Genomic DNA, 15,804 nt, shown 5'->3' with positions numbered 1-15,804 from the left:
GTAAGAAGTATTCTCCTAGTTCGTGCATGTTTTTTTTTTTTTTTTTTTTTTTTTTGCTGGCACCCACTGGTGGGTGCGGGATCCAGGTGCAATATGCACTGCCAGAGTTAGTAGACTCAGGCTTAACTCCTCGTGCCAGGGATGGGCACCAGGTGGTAATTGCCCAGTGGACTATCACCTGGTGGCAAAGTAGCCTGTTTCACTTTACAACACATTACACACGCGTGTACACACACTTACACTAACAAGCCATTATAAGAACATGGTATTATATGCTAAATTGGTGGAGATGTATGTATGTCCGTGTGCCATCCTTTAACAGTTAAATACATACATACATACATAGATTTGTAGTAGCATGGCAGCTAGTTTCTTCTTTTCTTGCTTATAGTCAGTGTGGGTGTCGATGGTATGGTAGCTGGGATGCCTCGCGACAAGCAGTAGGTGCAATCCTCGGCGGATAACCCCCCAAGTCAAGAAGGAGGACACCCTTAAGAACCTGGAGGGCCGGAGAGCTTACTGTGCAGCAGGCCCTGGTAATGGCGAGGAATACACTCCGCTGAATTGTTTATAGTTTGCGTTTAATGCGCACAATTATTGCTCTGTGGTACCAAATCCCGGATCCGTATGTAATATCAGGGAGGAATATAGCTTTATACAGGAGTTTGAGTGTTCTCCGGTTCAGTCCCCAGTCACACCTGCTTACTCGGACGATTACGGCTGCATAATTTCTGATTTTGACTTGAAGGTATGAGAGGTGCACGAAGAAGGAGAGCGTCAAATCCAAGGTAATTCCCAGGTGTTTTAGGGAGGTTACCAGCTTGATGGTTTTTCCTTCTACCTTGATCTGAGGAGGCCTTGATATTTTCAGGGTGCCTTTGAGAAGTATGGATTGTGTCTTCTCTGGGGAAATCCGGAACTTGTGTAGAGTCGCCAGTCCTGTAAGATCTGTAGTGCTTGATTGCCAGTGGCCTGGAGAGCTGCTCTGGTGTCCGCTGCTATGCAGACGGTAATGTCATCCGCGAATGCTTGGATAGTAACAGGGCCCAGATCCAGGCCAAGTAACTCATCGAGGACGATGTTCATGAGGACCGAGCAATGTGGGCAGCCTCTGTAGATAAACTTGGTGAGCTTCTGGTATGGTGATCTTCCTGTTTGAAAAGTAACTTTGTATACACTTGTATAATTTGGCTGTTGTGTTCAGTATGGTCTGTGCTTGTTACCAAGAAAGAGGTTTTTTTTTTTTTTACAGGGATGGGATACACTTAAATAAAAGGGTGCAAGAATATTCGCTGATGCTAACGAAGTAGTCTTAGGTAGGTCGAAAAACTGATAGCTTGTGGGTTTACGCAGACTAGAGCCGCAGGCAGAGGTGTAATTCATTTTGCTTCTATTGAAACATGCAGCAGACTGCGTCACCAAGGTCGGGGATTTCAAGCTCTGCTTTGGTTCATCATGGAACAAGTAAATACATCGCTTTGTTAGAGTAACTAAGAGTAAGAACAGGTATATGTATACTTGCATGTACACTAATGCTAGAAACATAGTAAATAAATGTGATGAATTTGAAGTACTGATTAAGTTAACAAATGCAGATATTGTGGTGATATCGGAGACATTGGGTCGCTCAGACATAAGGGATGCAGAATTTGAATATGGGAAGTACAGTGTATAAAGAAGGATGGGATTATGCTCTTAGTTAAGAAGCATATTAAATCTAGGGCAGTACATCCAGTCAAATGGGTGGCCAGTGCAGCGCCACCATCTGGTGTTAAATAAGCACTGCAAAAACGAAACTGAGGATCAGTGGAATATAGGCCTAATAGCTGTGATGAGTCCTTTAGGTAAATTTCCCCATATAAATAACATTACATCAAATTAATTTTTATCTACAAAGTAATCTAAAAATATACGTGCAAAAAATTTCAGGATTGCTTTGTAACTCTTGTTAAAAAGAATAATTTTTCAGTATCAATATATATAATTCCGATCTATGAATATAAATCAATACGCCTCTAATAAGGTCCTAAACTGGAAATAGCAAATCTATACAAATACGAAGTTATCACAAAAGAAGTACTTTTTGTAATTTACCCATAACAAATTAATGTTTATCTACAAAGTAATCTAAAAAATAAAGTATGTACACATACTTTATGTTATAAATGATATTTGTAGTTTCCGTCCTTCATCGCTTTAATCAAAATTCCATATTTTTGATTTCCCAATTTGCTCAGTTTGTTGATTACTACATTGGGGAGATGTGTTCTCTGTTATTACTTTACAGTCAGAAGTAAACGAATACCAGCCAATATCCTTACTTCTTTAATGGTATCCGATCAGTGCCATACTTGACGTTCCAGAAGCAAATTTCTAATTGGTTTGCTTTTCCCTGTTTCTATTCTCTATTCATTATAAGTGTAACCTGTTGTAACTGTCGTCAAAACGAATAATCATTTAGTATCAATTCCAATCATTCAATATCTGTTCTGTCAGTTTTATACAACTCCAGTTTCAGCGTTTGAAGATTTCTCTTGCTTGATATCTGTCTTTCAGTCACATGTTAGTAATTCCTTTTCAAGGAAGAGAGGACAGTAGATTTTTTTCTGAATACCCGCTCAACTCGCTTCGTAACAAAGTGCTTTTATCATTTTAGTCTGCCTAGTTTCGGTTCTGCCTTTCCATTTTTCATGCTTCTCTTATGATTAGAGAAGCAAGCAAATCCAACCACGATTTTACCAATCTCTCTTTTGCCTTACATGAAGTTCCACTCAATAACGATCCTCTTTCATTGTCAAGGATTGTAATTCTTTATTGGTTTTTATCTGTCAGTAGGCCACTGTGCCTTCGCCATGGAGAGTTTTCCGCCAGCTAATTGCCATTTGCAGTGCAGGCAATCCCGTTGATAGGTAAACACAGGCCAGCCGTGTTTGCTGTGTATGTTCAATTGTATGCTGTGCTCACTCCTGGAGCCCGGTTCCCAATAATCAAGATCAGCAACTTGTCCAATTATTCAGTGTAAACTGACATTCTTCAAAGCTCTATTTGTGTTTAAAAATTTCTTATATCATAATGTTTCATTTAGTTTAAATGTGAGCATATTAAATGCTGTGTATGTGTTTTTATACTGTATATCATTTGCAAAATACAGTAGAACTCATGTATTATTGAAAATAGTACTGTGTTAGCATTAGCATTAGTAGAGGCATTTGATGCAAGAAAGCAAGCTTATGCAGCATCAGCCAAAAAAAAAAACCCACTTCCACTTCACCCCGCTGTTCGTTCAAAATACCTGTCCAGCTGAGCCTTAAACTTATTTAGGCTATCAACCTCCACTACAAGGGATGGAAGTCTGTTCCACCAACCAACCACCCGCTGGCTAAAGGCAAATTTCCGCACGTCTATCCTACATCTGTCTTTCCTCAATTTGAATTTATGCCCTCTCAGGTGATTATTCTGAGCTAGAGGAAGAATCCCATCAGCATTGAGCATGCTCAAACCATTCAAGGCTTTATACACCTCTGTCAGATCACTTCGCTGGTGCCTAGTCTCCAGACACTGTAATTTGCAAAACTTAAGCCTTTCTTCGTAAGAGCACCCCTTTGTTCCATTCACTAATCTTGTTGCCCTTCTCTGTACTCGTTCCAGCAGCTCTACATCCTTCTTGAAATGAGGCCTCCAGACCTGTATACAGTACTCTAGGTGTGGCCTGACCATTGCCTTATACACGGGAATAATCACCTCCTTATCCCTGCTGGAAAAATTCCTGTATATCATTGACAATACTCCATGAGCTACTCTTGCAGCCGGTCTGCACTGCTCAGAGAACTTCATATCTGCCTGCACAACCCCCCCCCCCCAAGTACTTTTCATTCTCTACCACTGTCATCGTAGTACCACAGAGTTGATACGTTGCTCTGGAGTTGCTGTTTCCCATGTGTAGTACTTTACATTTGTCAATGTGTTGTGTGTATTTAATATACGGGGACTGTTCAGTAAAGAGTATAACAATTTTTTTCCCAACGTACCTTTATTAACCATCCATATTTTGACGGTACTTTTAAAAGTAGTCCTCATTTGATGAAATACGCTTACTCTGAACGTTCTGCCATTCTTCAAAAACATAGTGGAAGCCATCTTTTTTGCATGCATTTCAGAATTGCTTCCGATGCCTTTTCAACTTTACTGACGACAGGAAACGTTTTGCTCTCAGGATGCAAGTTCGGGGCTGTAGGGTGGATGAGGAACACACTTTACGTTAATGCTGGCTAAGTACTCGATGACAGTATGAGCAGTGTGAGGTCTCGCACCCACCTGCATGCAGTTGCGATCATTTTCGACGAATGCGATCCCGCAAAGTGTGCAGCAGTTCTGTAGTAAGGTCTCAAAGTATCATATGACGTGGCACAACATGCTGATAAACTATTCCTTGCATGCCAAAAAAAAAAAAAAAAAAAAAAAGATTTGTCCGTGGCCTTTCCTGCAGAAGCCACAACCTTTATTTTTTCGGATGGCGATGACAAAGACTGCAAGTTCTTGCAAGTGTATTGCATTTGGACCTTCGTGTAGCTTATAGAGGCTTTTGCTATAGGTTAAAAAAAACAAATATCAACTGAATTTATGGGTTTAGTTCTGAATATTCACTCAGATGTTAAGCAAGAACGTAATCGTTTGTGGAATGAATTGATAAATCTGTGGCAGACCCACTGGGAAGTGTTATCTGTCGGATCTGTTACTAGGACTTTCTTCCCCGAGATGACCTTTTGCGTAAAGCAGGAACCTGTTTGGTTTTCTTTGGACTTATTTATATCCTTTCTTTTAATGGGGTATGCATCTCTTAACGTGAAACTATGTAGTTTGGTCTTTCTAGAACAGAAGCTTGTCAATGCAGAGAAAATGAAAATTGGAACCATGTTTTATTTCATTGTCCGCTATATAGTGACATTAGAGATGTTCTTCGTTTGACAGTTTCTAATTATCTCCAGGCATGAAACTTTGTTGGTGGGAGACAAGAATTTTTATGCTGGGCTTCAACAGTTTGCGTCTGATGTTTTTACAAGAAGAAGAATTTGCTATACGGCTGCGAATAATGGTACTCCTTTCGCTGGTGGAGCTAGTTAGGGAGTAATATTCGTCTGTTGGAGATTGTGCACATTATGTAATAGGGACTAGTGGTTAGCTTGGAATGCCATTTATATTAGTCTTTTGATTTTAAACTTGAACTGATCTGTATACATTTGAACTGATTTTGATCTGGCTTGTGATATAGAACATTGTATTTTACAAGGTAAGGATATTTATATGATGCAGTATAACTTAAGCCATCTGTTTATTCGTACTAAGTCTATTTTGTTTAATGTATTGTCTACCGTAAAGGATATTAATCGTTATGTGATCTATGAATATAAAGTATAATTTTTTTTAATACCACCGGAACTTTTTTTTCCCTCCTATGGCGTGGGCCACCAGAGGAATCTGTCCCACCTTTTGGAAACATCAGTTGGGTCAGAATCTCGAATTGAGACAGTATTAGCTCTATTGGGACTGTCCCACCTTCCCATAGTGTGGACGATTACCCAGAATCATCTGTCTAGGTCAATGGTTTTCGACCTTTTTTTAATAACGGCACCCTTAAGTAATTTATTTTATTTCGTGGCACCCCTACTCAATTTTCTGCCTGTTAGATGCCTCAGGTAAAATCTGTTTTGTAAGGCATATAGGAACGTGTTTTCTCTATGATTTTCAGAACGCTGGTGGAGTTTGAGATGGGCCTGAAATAATTAACAAGCGTTGGTCGGAACCCCTTTTTTGCCAGTAGTCTGATTTAGTAATTATTCTAATGAGGTGGCGGAGAGGGCACTGTTGGTGATACCCTACGTCATACATTCCACCGTTGAAAGGTGCGGTCTGTGATATAGGGGTCTGTGTGGGGACTGAAGTATCTGATAATGAATTGAGCATTGGCAGATGCAGAGGTGGAGTTTATGGCTATAATCAGTTGCTGTTTGGTGGATAGGACCTCGACATTGATTGAAACTGTAAGAATAAAGGATTGTGATTGTCTCTCATTATTCTTATTAAATATCGATCAGCCGGAGGTTGGGATCCAGGATTTTGGGGGAAATCATGTGAAATCTCTTTATAATTAGTTCCCCTCTACGAAGGGTCGATGTCACAGTATATCTTGATTACTTTTCATTTCTGGCGGTTGGTTGAATTCAGCTCTCATTCTGAATATTTTAATTCCATCAATAATGTCAAGAGAACATTTCCATATGTGGTGCAGCTGCTGTTTTAGTTTATGGTTTTTATCTAATAGTGGTGTCCACCAGGTTCTTGTCCAATTAGATAATGAAATCTTTTTAGATGATACATAGATTGAAACTACGTTGAGCCATCTAGTTAGTAGGTTAATGGACAGTTCGAGATCACAGCATTTTTATAAATGACCGCGGAATAACCGATTAACACGGTTACCTTTTAATATGCTGAAAAACTTTAGACCCTTGATAACTTCTGATATGGGTATTTTCCTAGGTGGTTCGAGTAGCTTTTTAACTGCGCCATGCATAATAGATAGAGATAGACAAAATATTTTTGCCTCATTTTCCAAATCGAACGCACTCTCATCGTGGCTGACCATCTCGTGGTGTAGACGAGCACTGGACAAGCTTTCCAAGTAATCGCCTTCCTAGTGACATTGGCCAGAAACAACTAAACAACATTACAGTACACACACACTCTGCACAAACATAACATTACACATTTCTGACCGTTTTATAGAGTTCTGTATCATCACAGTGTACAACAGCGAAGTTTAAATAACATTTTTTAACATTTTAAATAACTTTTTTTTTATACTTTTCTGAATTCACCGGATAAATTCCTTAACCATGATTAGGCACATGCAATCCATAAACAATAACTTAATGCTATTGTCAGCACGAATCAAGTGGAACTTTTATTTGTGAGACCAGGCGACCTTTTTTCCACCCCTCACGTGACTAGTGCCAGTGTTTCTATGCTCGTTCTACCTATCGGGAGGTGCTTGTTTTTAACAGACAAGAATGGAAGCCGTAAAAGTTGTCCTACTAAACCACATCCGTTACACATTCTGATATATTACCCACTACTGTTGTACTCTTCTGCCATTTCATTGATTTTAGACCATCTGTTACATTGCACAGCTCTTTTCATCCTCCACTGGCCTCTCACATGAAGAAGCTCTCTCCGGCCGTAGTTATTTACCTTGGCGAGATATTTTCTAGTTGTTGGACTATTCCAGTGGTTTTCAACCTTTTTTTAATAACGGTCCTCTAAGTAATTTATTTTATTTTGCTTGCCCCCTACCATACTGTACACCGTTTTATATTGAAATAAATATATAAAATTTAAAAAATAATAAGTTTAAGTAACTTAAACCCAAATTACGTGGCACCCCGGTTGAAAACCACTGGACTATTCACTGACTTCCGTGGCAGCGTGGTCAGAACGATACATCGCCGTCTCCTACTTTTGGAGAGGTGTGGGTTCGATCCCCGTTGACGACTGGAGCAATTTCTAAAGCCCTCTTCATGTATAGGGTTTTTTCCTTAAATTATTCCAGCTTTTTCAGACCTCACAATATGCAGATCGGCCTGTGACCACTCACTTGTACAAAAATAATACACTTGGGATTATGAGCGCACCCGTGAGTGAGGCCTTTAATGCCATGCCAGTTATTATTATTATTTATTTTTTTGTTGTTGGACTGTTCGCTATTGGCCAACACTCTACTAGACACTGTTGTACGCGAACACCCCAGCGAGTGTATCCATATTTGCACGGCACATCTGCATCGATTTTCATACCGCACTAAAAGTCAGGTTGCTCTCTCACTCAAAAAAAAAAAAAAATAATAATAAATTCCTTCGTATCTTTCTGCTGACTCTACTTGCTTTACATAGGCTGATACAATTCACATTGAGATACGAAGCGGTCGATTCCTTGGATGATTGGTATATCTTATTTATTTATAAAATGATAAGAGAAGTTTACCTCAATATAATACGTAGAACACTTCCGTATGATACTCTCCAGCAATTAAAACAAAAAAGTCAAAATCTTACATTTCAGTAAAAAATAAAAAATAATTAAAACTCAATTGAACACAATTAAAAATCGATCTAATGCAATTAAAAATTAAATTAATTAAAAGAGATATAACGAAAAAAATTGAAAAAACGATTTTCCTTCCTTTGCAATTTTTTTCGTTATATTTCTTTTAATTAATTTAATTTTTAATTGCGTTAGATTGATTTTTAATTGTGTTCATTTGATTTCTAATTGTGTTCAATTGTTTTTTAATTATTTTATTGTGTTCAGTTGAGTTTTAAATATTTTTTACTGTAATGTAAGATTTGCGATTTTTTCGTTTTAATTGCTGGAGAGTATCATACGGAAGTATTCTACGTACTGTATTGAGGTAAACTTCTCTTATTATTTTACAAATATTGATATCAACGAAGAACATATTGAGCATTACAGCTCTGGTTCATACTATCAAATATCTTATTTATGTATCCTGAATATACAGACGTATCGATCACTGTCGGTTTGGGATCACTTTATATATTTTTTTAAGTTCTTGAACGCATCTCTCTCACCACACCCTCCCATCTTTAATTTCTTCATTAAGGCTGAAATGAAGCATTTTTATGACATAACGGGTATCATAAACTTAGTGTCAATTAATTTTGAGTTGTCCAGCTGAAAGTCTTGTTTGAAAATATAAAAGAACAAACTCTTCAGTCTTTTATTGCCCGTTATGAATTGTATTTGTGTTCCTTTCATTTGTCAAAACTTTTTCACCAATCAAAAAATTCTGTTGATTTACTTAAATCAACAGAATTGTTAAGATGATAAAGTGTTAAGATGGATTTACTAATTGTGTTAAGATGGATTTACTAATTGTGTTAAGATGGATTTACTTAAATCCATCTTAACACAATCCCATGCACTTGCGTTTGGGATCACAATGAATTTTAGGTGTACCGACTGTGTCCTCCATTCATGTTTAAGACAGCCTTGCCGATCACCATAACTCTCTTCCTTAGATAGTGCATTACGATTAGCAGACAATTAAAATTTTATTTGGTTTTCATGCCATTTAAGATATTTTATGTTTTTCTTTTTGAATAGGCGTTCACAGACATCTCAATCACGCTTTGAAACTTTCCAAAGGTGCGTCTCATCGAATACTGTGCGCAGTTCGGCAATTTGAAGGTAAGGCCAACTTCATATATGATACTTTCAGAATTTCTTATTATTGATACGAGTATGTTTTGTGAAAATCACTCTACGAGAGGCAGATGTGTATTTATTAAGGAAGCTGCTGCGGCTTTGTATTCTCTTACAGTTATGCAGATGGAATTGGAAGCACGTACTGGTTTAATCGCCTCTTCGGATATCTCGGGACTGGAAAAATGGTCTTCTGCATATTACCCCCCTCTCTCTCTCTCTCTCTCTCTCTCTCTCGCACACAAGTGAAGTCAGTTTCTCCGTTTAAGTGGAAAATTTTTACTTGTATTTTCACCTTCCTCCAAAAATGGTACATTTCTCATGTTTACTGGGTTATTTATTATTGCTAAAGAACTATGAGGAACTATTGAATAAAATAATTTTAAGTTATTACACGAAAAAAGAAACTCTCGCTATTTTACGATACTGACTACTGCAGACTTTCTTCCTACAAAACACATTATAGGCCCACACCATCTGGTTCAAATGCCAGTTCATTAGTTCACTGATACCTATCAGGTGCTTTCAACAGATTAAATGCGTGTGAATTATATCCTTAGTAGTGGGTTATTTTTGTTCATACCGCTCCACCAGAAACAGTAATGTTTCTGAAAACTTAACCATTAATTAACTTTATTGCTCTTCAGTGTGGTGGTAAAATTATGAACTGCTTTCCGCAGCTGATTTTTATCTTACTGTTGACTGTATTCACGTGCAGAAGTAGTAATCGCCTTTAAAGTCTCGTATACAATACTATTATCAGTTTAAAAACGAGGCAAAAATTTAAAAAAATCTCCGCTCAGCCTGTTATTGCATTTCTAGATTAAACTCGTAAAAAACTGAAGCCTTAAGTTGTAAATATATTGTCTGTAAATTGCGTATACTGTATCCTTGTATGACTTCTCAATTAGTATACCGGTATATTAGCGTTAGCTCATTCACTGATAATGCTGTAACTGAGCGGGTCATGTTTATTTTGCTTTCATGAAACATTAAAAGAAAACGGAACTCAGTGGCAAAATATAAATTTTGTTTCCATCCCTGCGAGAATTCCGAGCGGCCACATAACCTGAAACAACCATACCTTATCAACTGCCAGGCCTTTTGACTCTTCTTTCCACCCCATCACTCTGGCGGTATGGTAGATTCGTCACTGAAGAAACTGGATATTTATTCGAAAAATTCAGGTAAAAATAGTGCTTTCTGATAATCCACAAGTATTACTGCAACTTTTATTTTTTTTAATCACTTTTGTTTTTATCCAAAACGCCAAGCATATAAAAGCAGTCTGAAAGTTTTATTCAATTGGTAGAAACCTACAAAATCCATTCACTTTTGTTTTACAGTTTATAAGATAGACAAAAAATGCAGAAGAGGAAAACGATGATAAATAATATGTGAAAGTAATAGGGGTTGTCTGGAAAAATATCAACATAAATTTTTGGAAAGCAAAATACATAGTTCTAATAATGAAGTGTGAATTTCCGAAGGGAACAACACATCAAGAAAACTAATTTCAGAGAAAGATCAAAGTACAGGTGATGTACGAATATGTTTATCAAAGGTATTGAGGAAGGATGAAATCTATCAGTAGTGTTAATCTTCAGCAGTGAAGTCATCCGAAACTTCCAGATCCGAAATATCTGGCTGCTACTACCGCACGAAGAAATCCCAGCAGCAGATCAAGCTGCTATTTTCAGCTCTAGTGATTTTAAATGCACGTGTACCGTAACGGCCATGAGATGCAACCACATACTATAATTTAAAACTACTCATCTTTATTACGGTTGACAGTCTCGTTTGTATGATGTCGTATTTGATTATGTAAATTGTTACTGATGAAGCCACCAACGTTGGCCAGATACTATCCGCTAGAGATACCCATCAGAACGACGCTTAATCTGCTTAGATTAAAGGAAATTATCTAGACTTAACTATACCTCTAGTTTTCTTATTGGCTCTCTCTCTGTCTGCTTTAATAATTCTTCAAATCACTATTTAAATAATTCATTATGGACAATCAATTTTACGCCGAAACTTTTTAGCTTGAAGAGAGAGATCAAAAACTCAAATTTTCTATCATTCATGCTTATTTTGAGGACTCTCGGTGATATGTATAGCTTTCTTCAACAAACAGGGCTTGTAAAAGCTTTGCTGCCTTGATAATTAACATTGACATTTTGCAAAGCAGTACTTAAGCCCCTTTTTATCATACTTACAAGCAAGCTTACCAGTTCACCATGTGTTTATCTCCATTTAAACCAAATTCATAGGATATGAAGGAGAACTAGAACAATCTGACGTGGCTGTTTGTATTTGGTAAAATTTGAGTGCTAGCTGTCTTTTAAAGTTGCCTACCACTCAAATTATAACACCCCTTGTTTATATCCACTTAAAAGTACTGTAAATCTGTATACATACGAATGATTACTAAGGTATAAAAATTGATCTATTGAAAGAATTATAATACAACGATTATAATGTATATTAAATTATCATTTCTTTTCTTGGATATCTCTTCGCATTGCCGGTACCCTTTTGACGCTATCTTGCATGGAGTTGTTAAAGCACGGAGTTGCCTTACAGAATTGTCCGGCTTTGCCACTGCTTATTCTTAGTATGAAGAGACTTGAGAAAATAGACTCCCATTTTTTTCTGAACGCGGAAGTCGGCTTATTAAACAACTTTAAATTTTAAACAAGTCAGAATGATCATTAAATAAATATCTTATTTTGAATAATCAAGTATATCAATTAGTAATAAAATGAGAGAAATTTACCTCTATGCTGTCTCTATGAGCCCTGGAGCTGTCTATTACTTATTATAATCAAATACCCGGTACATAATTGATGTAGACATGTATAGTATCTTATGTAGGACGGCACCTGAACGAAAGTTCAACTCCGTCCTTGTACACTGTGATGGTTACAGAGCACTGTAACAGGGCACAAATGTGTGTAACGTTATGTTCGTGCAGTGTGTGTTGTTTAGTTGTTTCTGGCCGTTTTGTCACCAGGCAGGCGATCACCTGGAAAGCCTGCCCAGTGTCCGTCTACACCACGGGGAGGTAGACCACAACTGCGCAAGAACCATGGCCAACCTCAACAGTCACGTACTGAATGTCCAAAGAAGGTTTGGAGCCATTCAAAAGAACCCCGTGCCGGCAACAGCGCACGCACACACACACACACACACTCATTCCCAGGAGACAGGACAGCAGAAGACGAAGAAATAAAGATGAGAATAGCATAAAGTAAAAAAATAATAATAATAAAAAAATAAAATAAATAAATAAAATAAAATAAATAAATAAAATCAAATCTTTATCCATTTCTTGCCCACGTCTTTATGCAGTACTGCCCAAAGTGGTCCACAAAGAGAAAAAGGTGTATTGTCAAACAGAAGTAGTAATGTCATTCAATCATGATCGGCAGGAACAAGTTCTAGATATAATTCTGAATTCTGTTAATCTGGAGTGGTGTCAGAAGTCTCTGGTCGATGACGGTATCACTGAGCAGAGGTTTAGTTGAAGAGGTCTTGATGAAGGATGAGTCAGAAAAGTGCAGCATCTGTTAAAATCTTTGCGTGTACTTGAAAACCACGACAATTTTGTATATGACGTCATCAGGACGACGAGGCAGCGCACAGTTGTATTATGATTTATGATGTGTTTTCAGTTTGATTTCTTGAATTAACATTGAGGTTGAGAGCCCTCCTGCGATTAAAAGCAGCATTGCAGAAGATTTGAAGGGCCTGGAAATTGTTGACAGAACTTCCGGGACACAAGTTTGGTACTGTTGCCTTAAGAGCCGATCTTAGATCCTCGTAAATAGAGCATTCAAAAAGTACGTGAGGACAGTCTTCCGGTAGCCCACATCGACAGGAGACTGTATTGGAAAGTCTGAATTGGTAGAGTTTTGAGTTAAGCGAACCATGACCAGTTAGTATGTAGGAGGTAAACAGTGAGGGTGAAAACCATTTTCTAGTGGATGATGAGAGTAGTGCAGTTACGTCGGGAACGAAGTTTTTGGTGATAGCTCCTTTTTCGGTAGAATTCCGTCTATTCTGCCAGGTGTTCACTAACAAATTCCAGCATCTGGTTCGCTCAGTTTTCGGATCAGCCTGAGGGTTAACAATGATTCCCTGAAATTCCGTAGAAATGTCTTTGCGGATGTAAAAGCAAAGCCCTCTAAACACAACATGCAGGTCAAGTGGTATAGTGCCTGCAAGTGTCTGTAAAGCTGGAGTTGATACTGTTCGGCAAACGTGAAGTATGCTAAGAAGAAAACAACGTTGAATAGTGGATAACTGGTTTGTACAGTTTTGAGTGCAGTACGTCTAAATCAAAGGCTGGCAGCATAGGTTGTAATTGGGATTATGGCAGCATTATAAAATATATGTAGGGTTTTAGTGTTCAATCCTCAGTCTTGTCTGGTAATTTGGAGCAGCATTGTGGTAAAACTCTTAACTTTGACGGACAGATGTTGAATATGCTCGGTAAAGGAAAAGCGGTCGTCGATGATGACTCCTAAAAATTTGGTGCTTCGGACAAGTGGAAGTGATTTCTTGTCAAGTTTTACAACTGGTGGTCTGCGATAATCTAATTTGTGTTTAAAAATCATGATCTTCGATTTGGTTGGGGATAATTTTAATTTGTTTTTAGAGGACCAGGACGATAGTTCAAAGAGTACTTTATTGGCATAGAGTTCTAATTCAGATCTTGAGTTTCCATTCACTAAAATGATAATGTCATCTGCATACACAAGTTGTTGCACATTTTTAAATTCAGTCGTCCTAAGCAGCCAATCATCGAGAACTAGGTTCCAGATCAAGGGACCCAAAATTGATCCTTGGGGGCAACCACGGGAGACAGATCTGTGAATCTTCGGTACATAATCGATGCACTGTAACGTCATACTCCGACCGGGCTAACCAGGTGGGTAAAGTGCCTGCCTGCCTGCCTGGCAACCCAAAGGTCGCAGGTTCGAATCCCGCCTCGGGCTTGGATCAGAGTAAAATGCAAAAAAACTTTGGGAGGTGCATTATGGCCACAGAAGCCGATGCGCTAACAAAAAAAAAAGTGATGTCATACACATCTCCTGAACCTTTCTTTGAATCAACACACACAAATTATTTTGTGTATCGATTCAAAGTATAGAAGAAATATTTCTCTTTAAGACTTGATGAATGACTACAATGCGAATTTGTTTCTTTGTGTGTTAATCCAGAGTTCAGAAAGTACATCATGAATCGAATGTCTGTCCCTTTTGGACGTTTGATATAATTGCCGTGAATTTTATTTGATAATTTTAACATTTGATAATATATATATATATATTTTTTTATTTCTATGCAATCTCCACTACATAGAAAATAATACAAAGGTCTTTGAGATAACAGAAGAGGAGAAAAAGCCGAACAAGTTTGAGTTTCTGCAGACTGCTCAGGACCAAGATATCGACTGAAAGTGATAAAGAAACTTTCTGAAAGTGATAAAGCCCAAGAAAACCTATAGGTAAAAAGAAATCCAAAGAAGAAAAAATTAGTCAAGAAACACTTGTCATGATGAACCAAAGACGACAAATGAAGAGTAAGAAAAACACTGACAAGGAGAAAATTGAGTATACTGAATTATGCAAAGCCATTATAAAGATATTCAGAGAGGACATAAGAAAATTTAACACAAGAAAAGTAGAACAAGCATTAAGGGAAAACAAAGGATTTAAATCAGCAGCCATGAGCAGTAATATAGAAAGACAAATGATACGGAAACTGAAGAATACCGATGGTGTACTTATAAATAGCAGAGAAGACATAATTCAAATAGCAGATGACTACTACATAGAATTATATAAGGAGCGAGGAAATGATACCAGCAGTGGGAAAGAGGGATCGCAAATTAGTAACACACACACACACACAACATACCTGATATCCTTCCTGATGAGGTAGATCATGCGTTGAAGAAAGTGAAGAATCAGAAACCCCTGGGGAAGATGAAGTTACTGTAGTTGTTAATATTGGGAGGAAGAGACATAACACAAAAACTGGCAAGACTTCACAAAGTGCATTAGAAAAGGTGTGACGCGTAAAGAGTGGAATAATGCAGTAATAGTTTTGCTGCATAAGAAAGGAGATAAATCAGAAATTATAAATTATAAACCAATTAGCTTGTTATCCCACAACTACAAGTTGTTCACAAGGATCATTACTAACAGATTAGAAAGAATACTTGATGAGAATCAACCGAAAGAGCAAGCTGGCTTTAGGACAGGATTCTCAACTATGGATCACCTTCACGTAATATCACAGCTAATGGAGAAAGCAATGTATAAAACACCATTATGCTTGGCATTTGTGGATTATGAAAAGGTGTTTGACTCCATACAGCATAAGGCAATGTTTCAGCCACTGGAAAGACAAGGCATAGATACCCCATATATTATGATTTTTGAAGAAAATATGAGAATGCTACCTCCTTTATTAGACTAGAGAAAGACAGTAGTAAATTTAAAATTGAGAAAG

At 37.7% G+C, this 15,804-nt stretch overlaps 1 protein-coding gene across 1 annotated transcript in view; it reads left to right on the top strand.

The window, feature by feature from the left end:
- Nucleotides 1-15,804, top strand: part of LOC150081687 (protein qui-1-like) — a 706,673-nt gene that overhangs the window by 389,436 nt on the left and 301,433 nt on the right. Inside the window, exon 7 of the mRNA XM_090378807.1 lies at nucleotides 9,181-9,264. Within this exon, the coding sequence (XP_090234933.1) occupies nucleotides 9,181-9,264 (84 nt within the window). The remainder of the gene's footprint in view (nucleotides 1-9,180; nucleotides 9,265-15,804) is intronic.

Source organism: Mastigoproctus giganteus, chromosome 8 (genome assembly GCF_048544385.1).
Source record: "Mastigoproctus giganteus isolate SK-2022 chromosome 8, ASM4854438v1, whole genome shotgun sequence".
Classification (NCBI taxonomy): domain Eukaryota; kingdom Metazoa; phylum Arthropoda; class Arachnida; order Uropygi; family Thelyphonidae; genus Mastigoproctus; species Mastigoproctus giganteus.
Note: the sequence above shows the minus strand (reverse complement) of the source record. Positions and strands in the feature narration are given on the sequence as shown.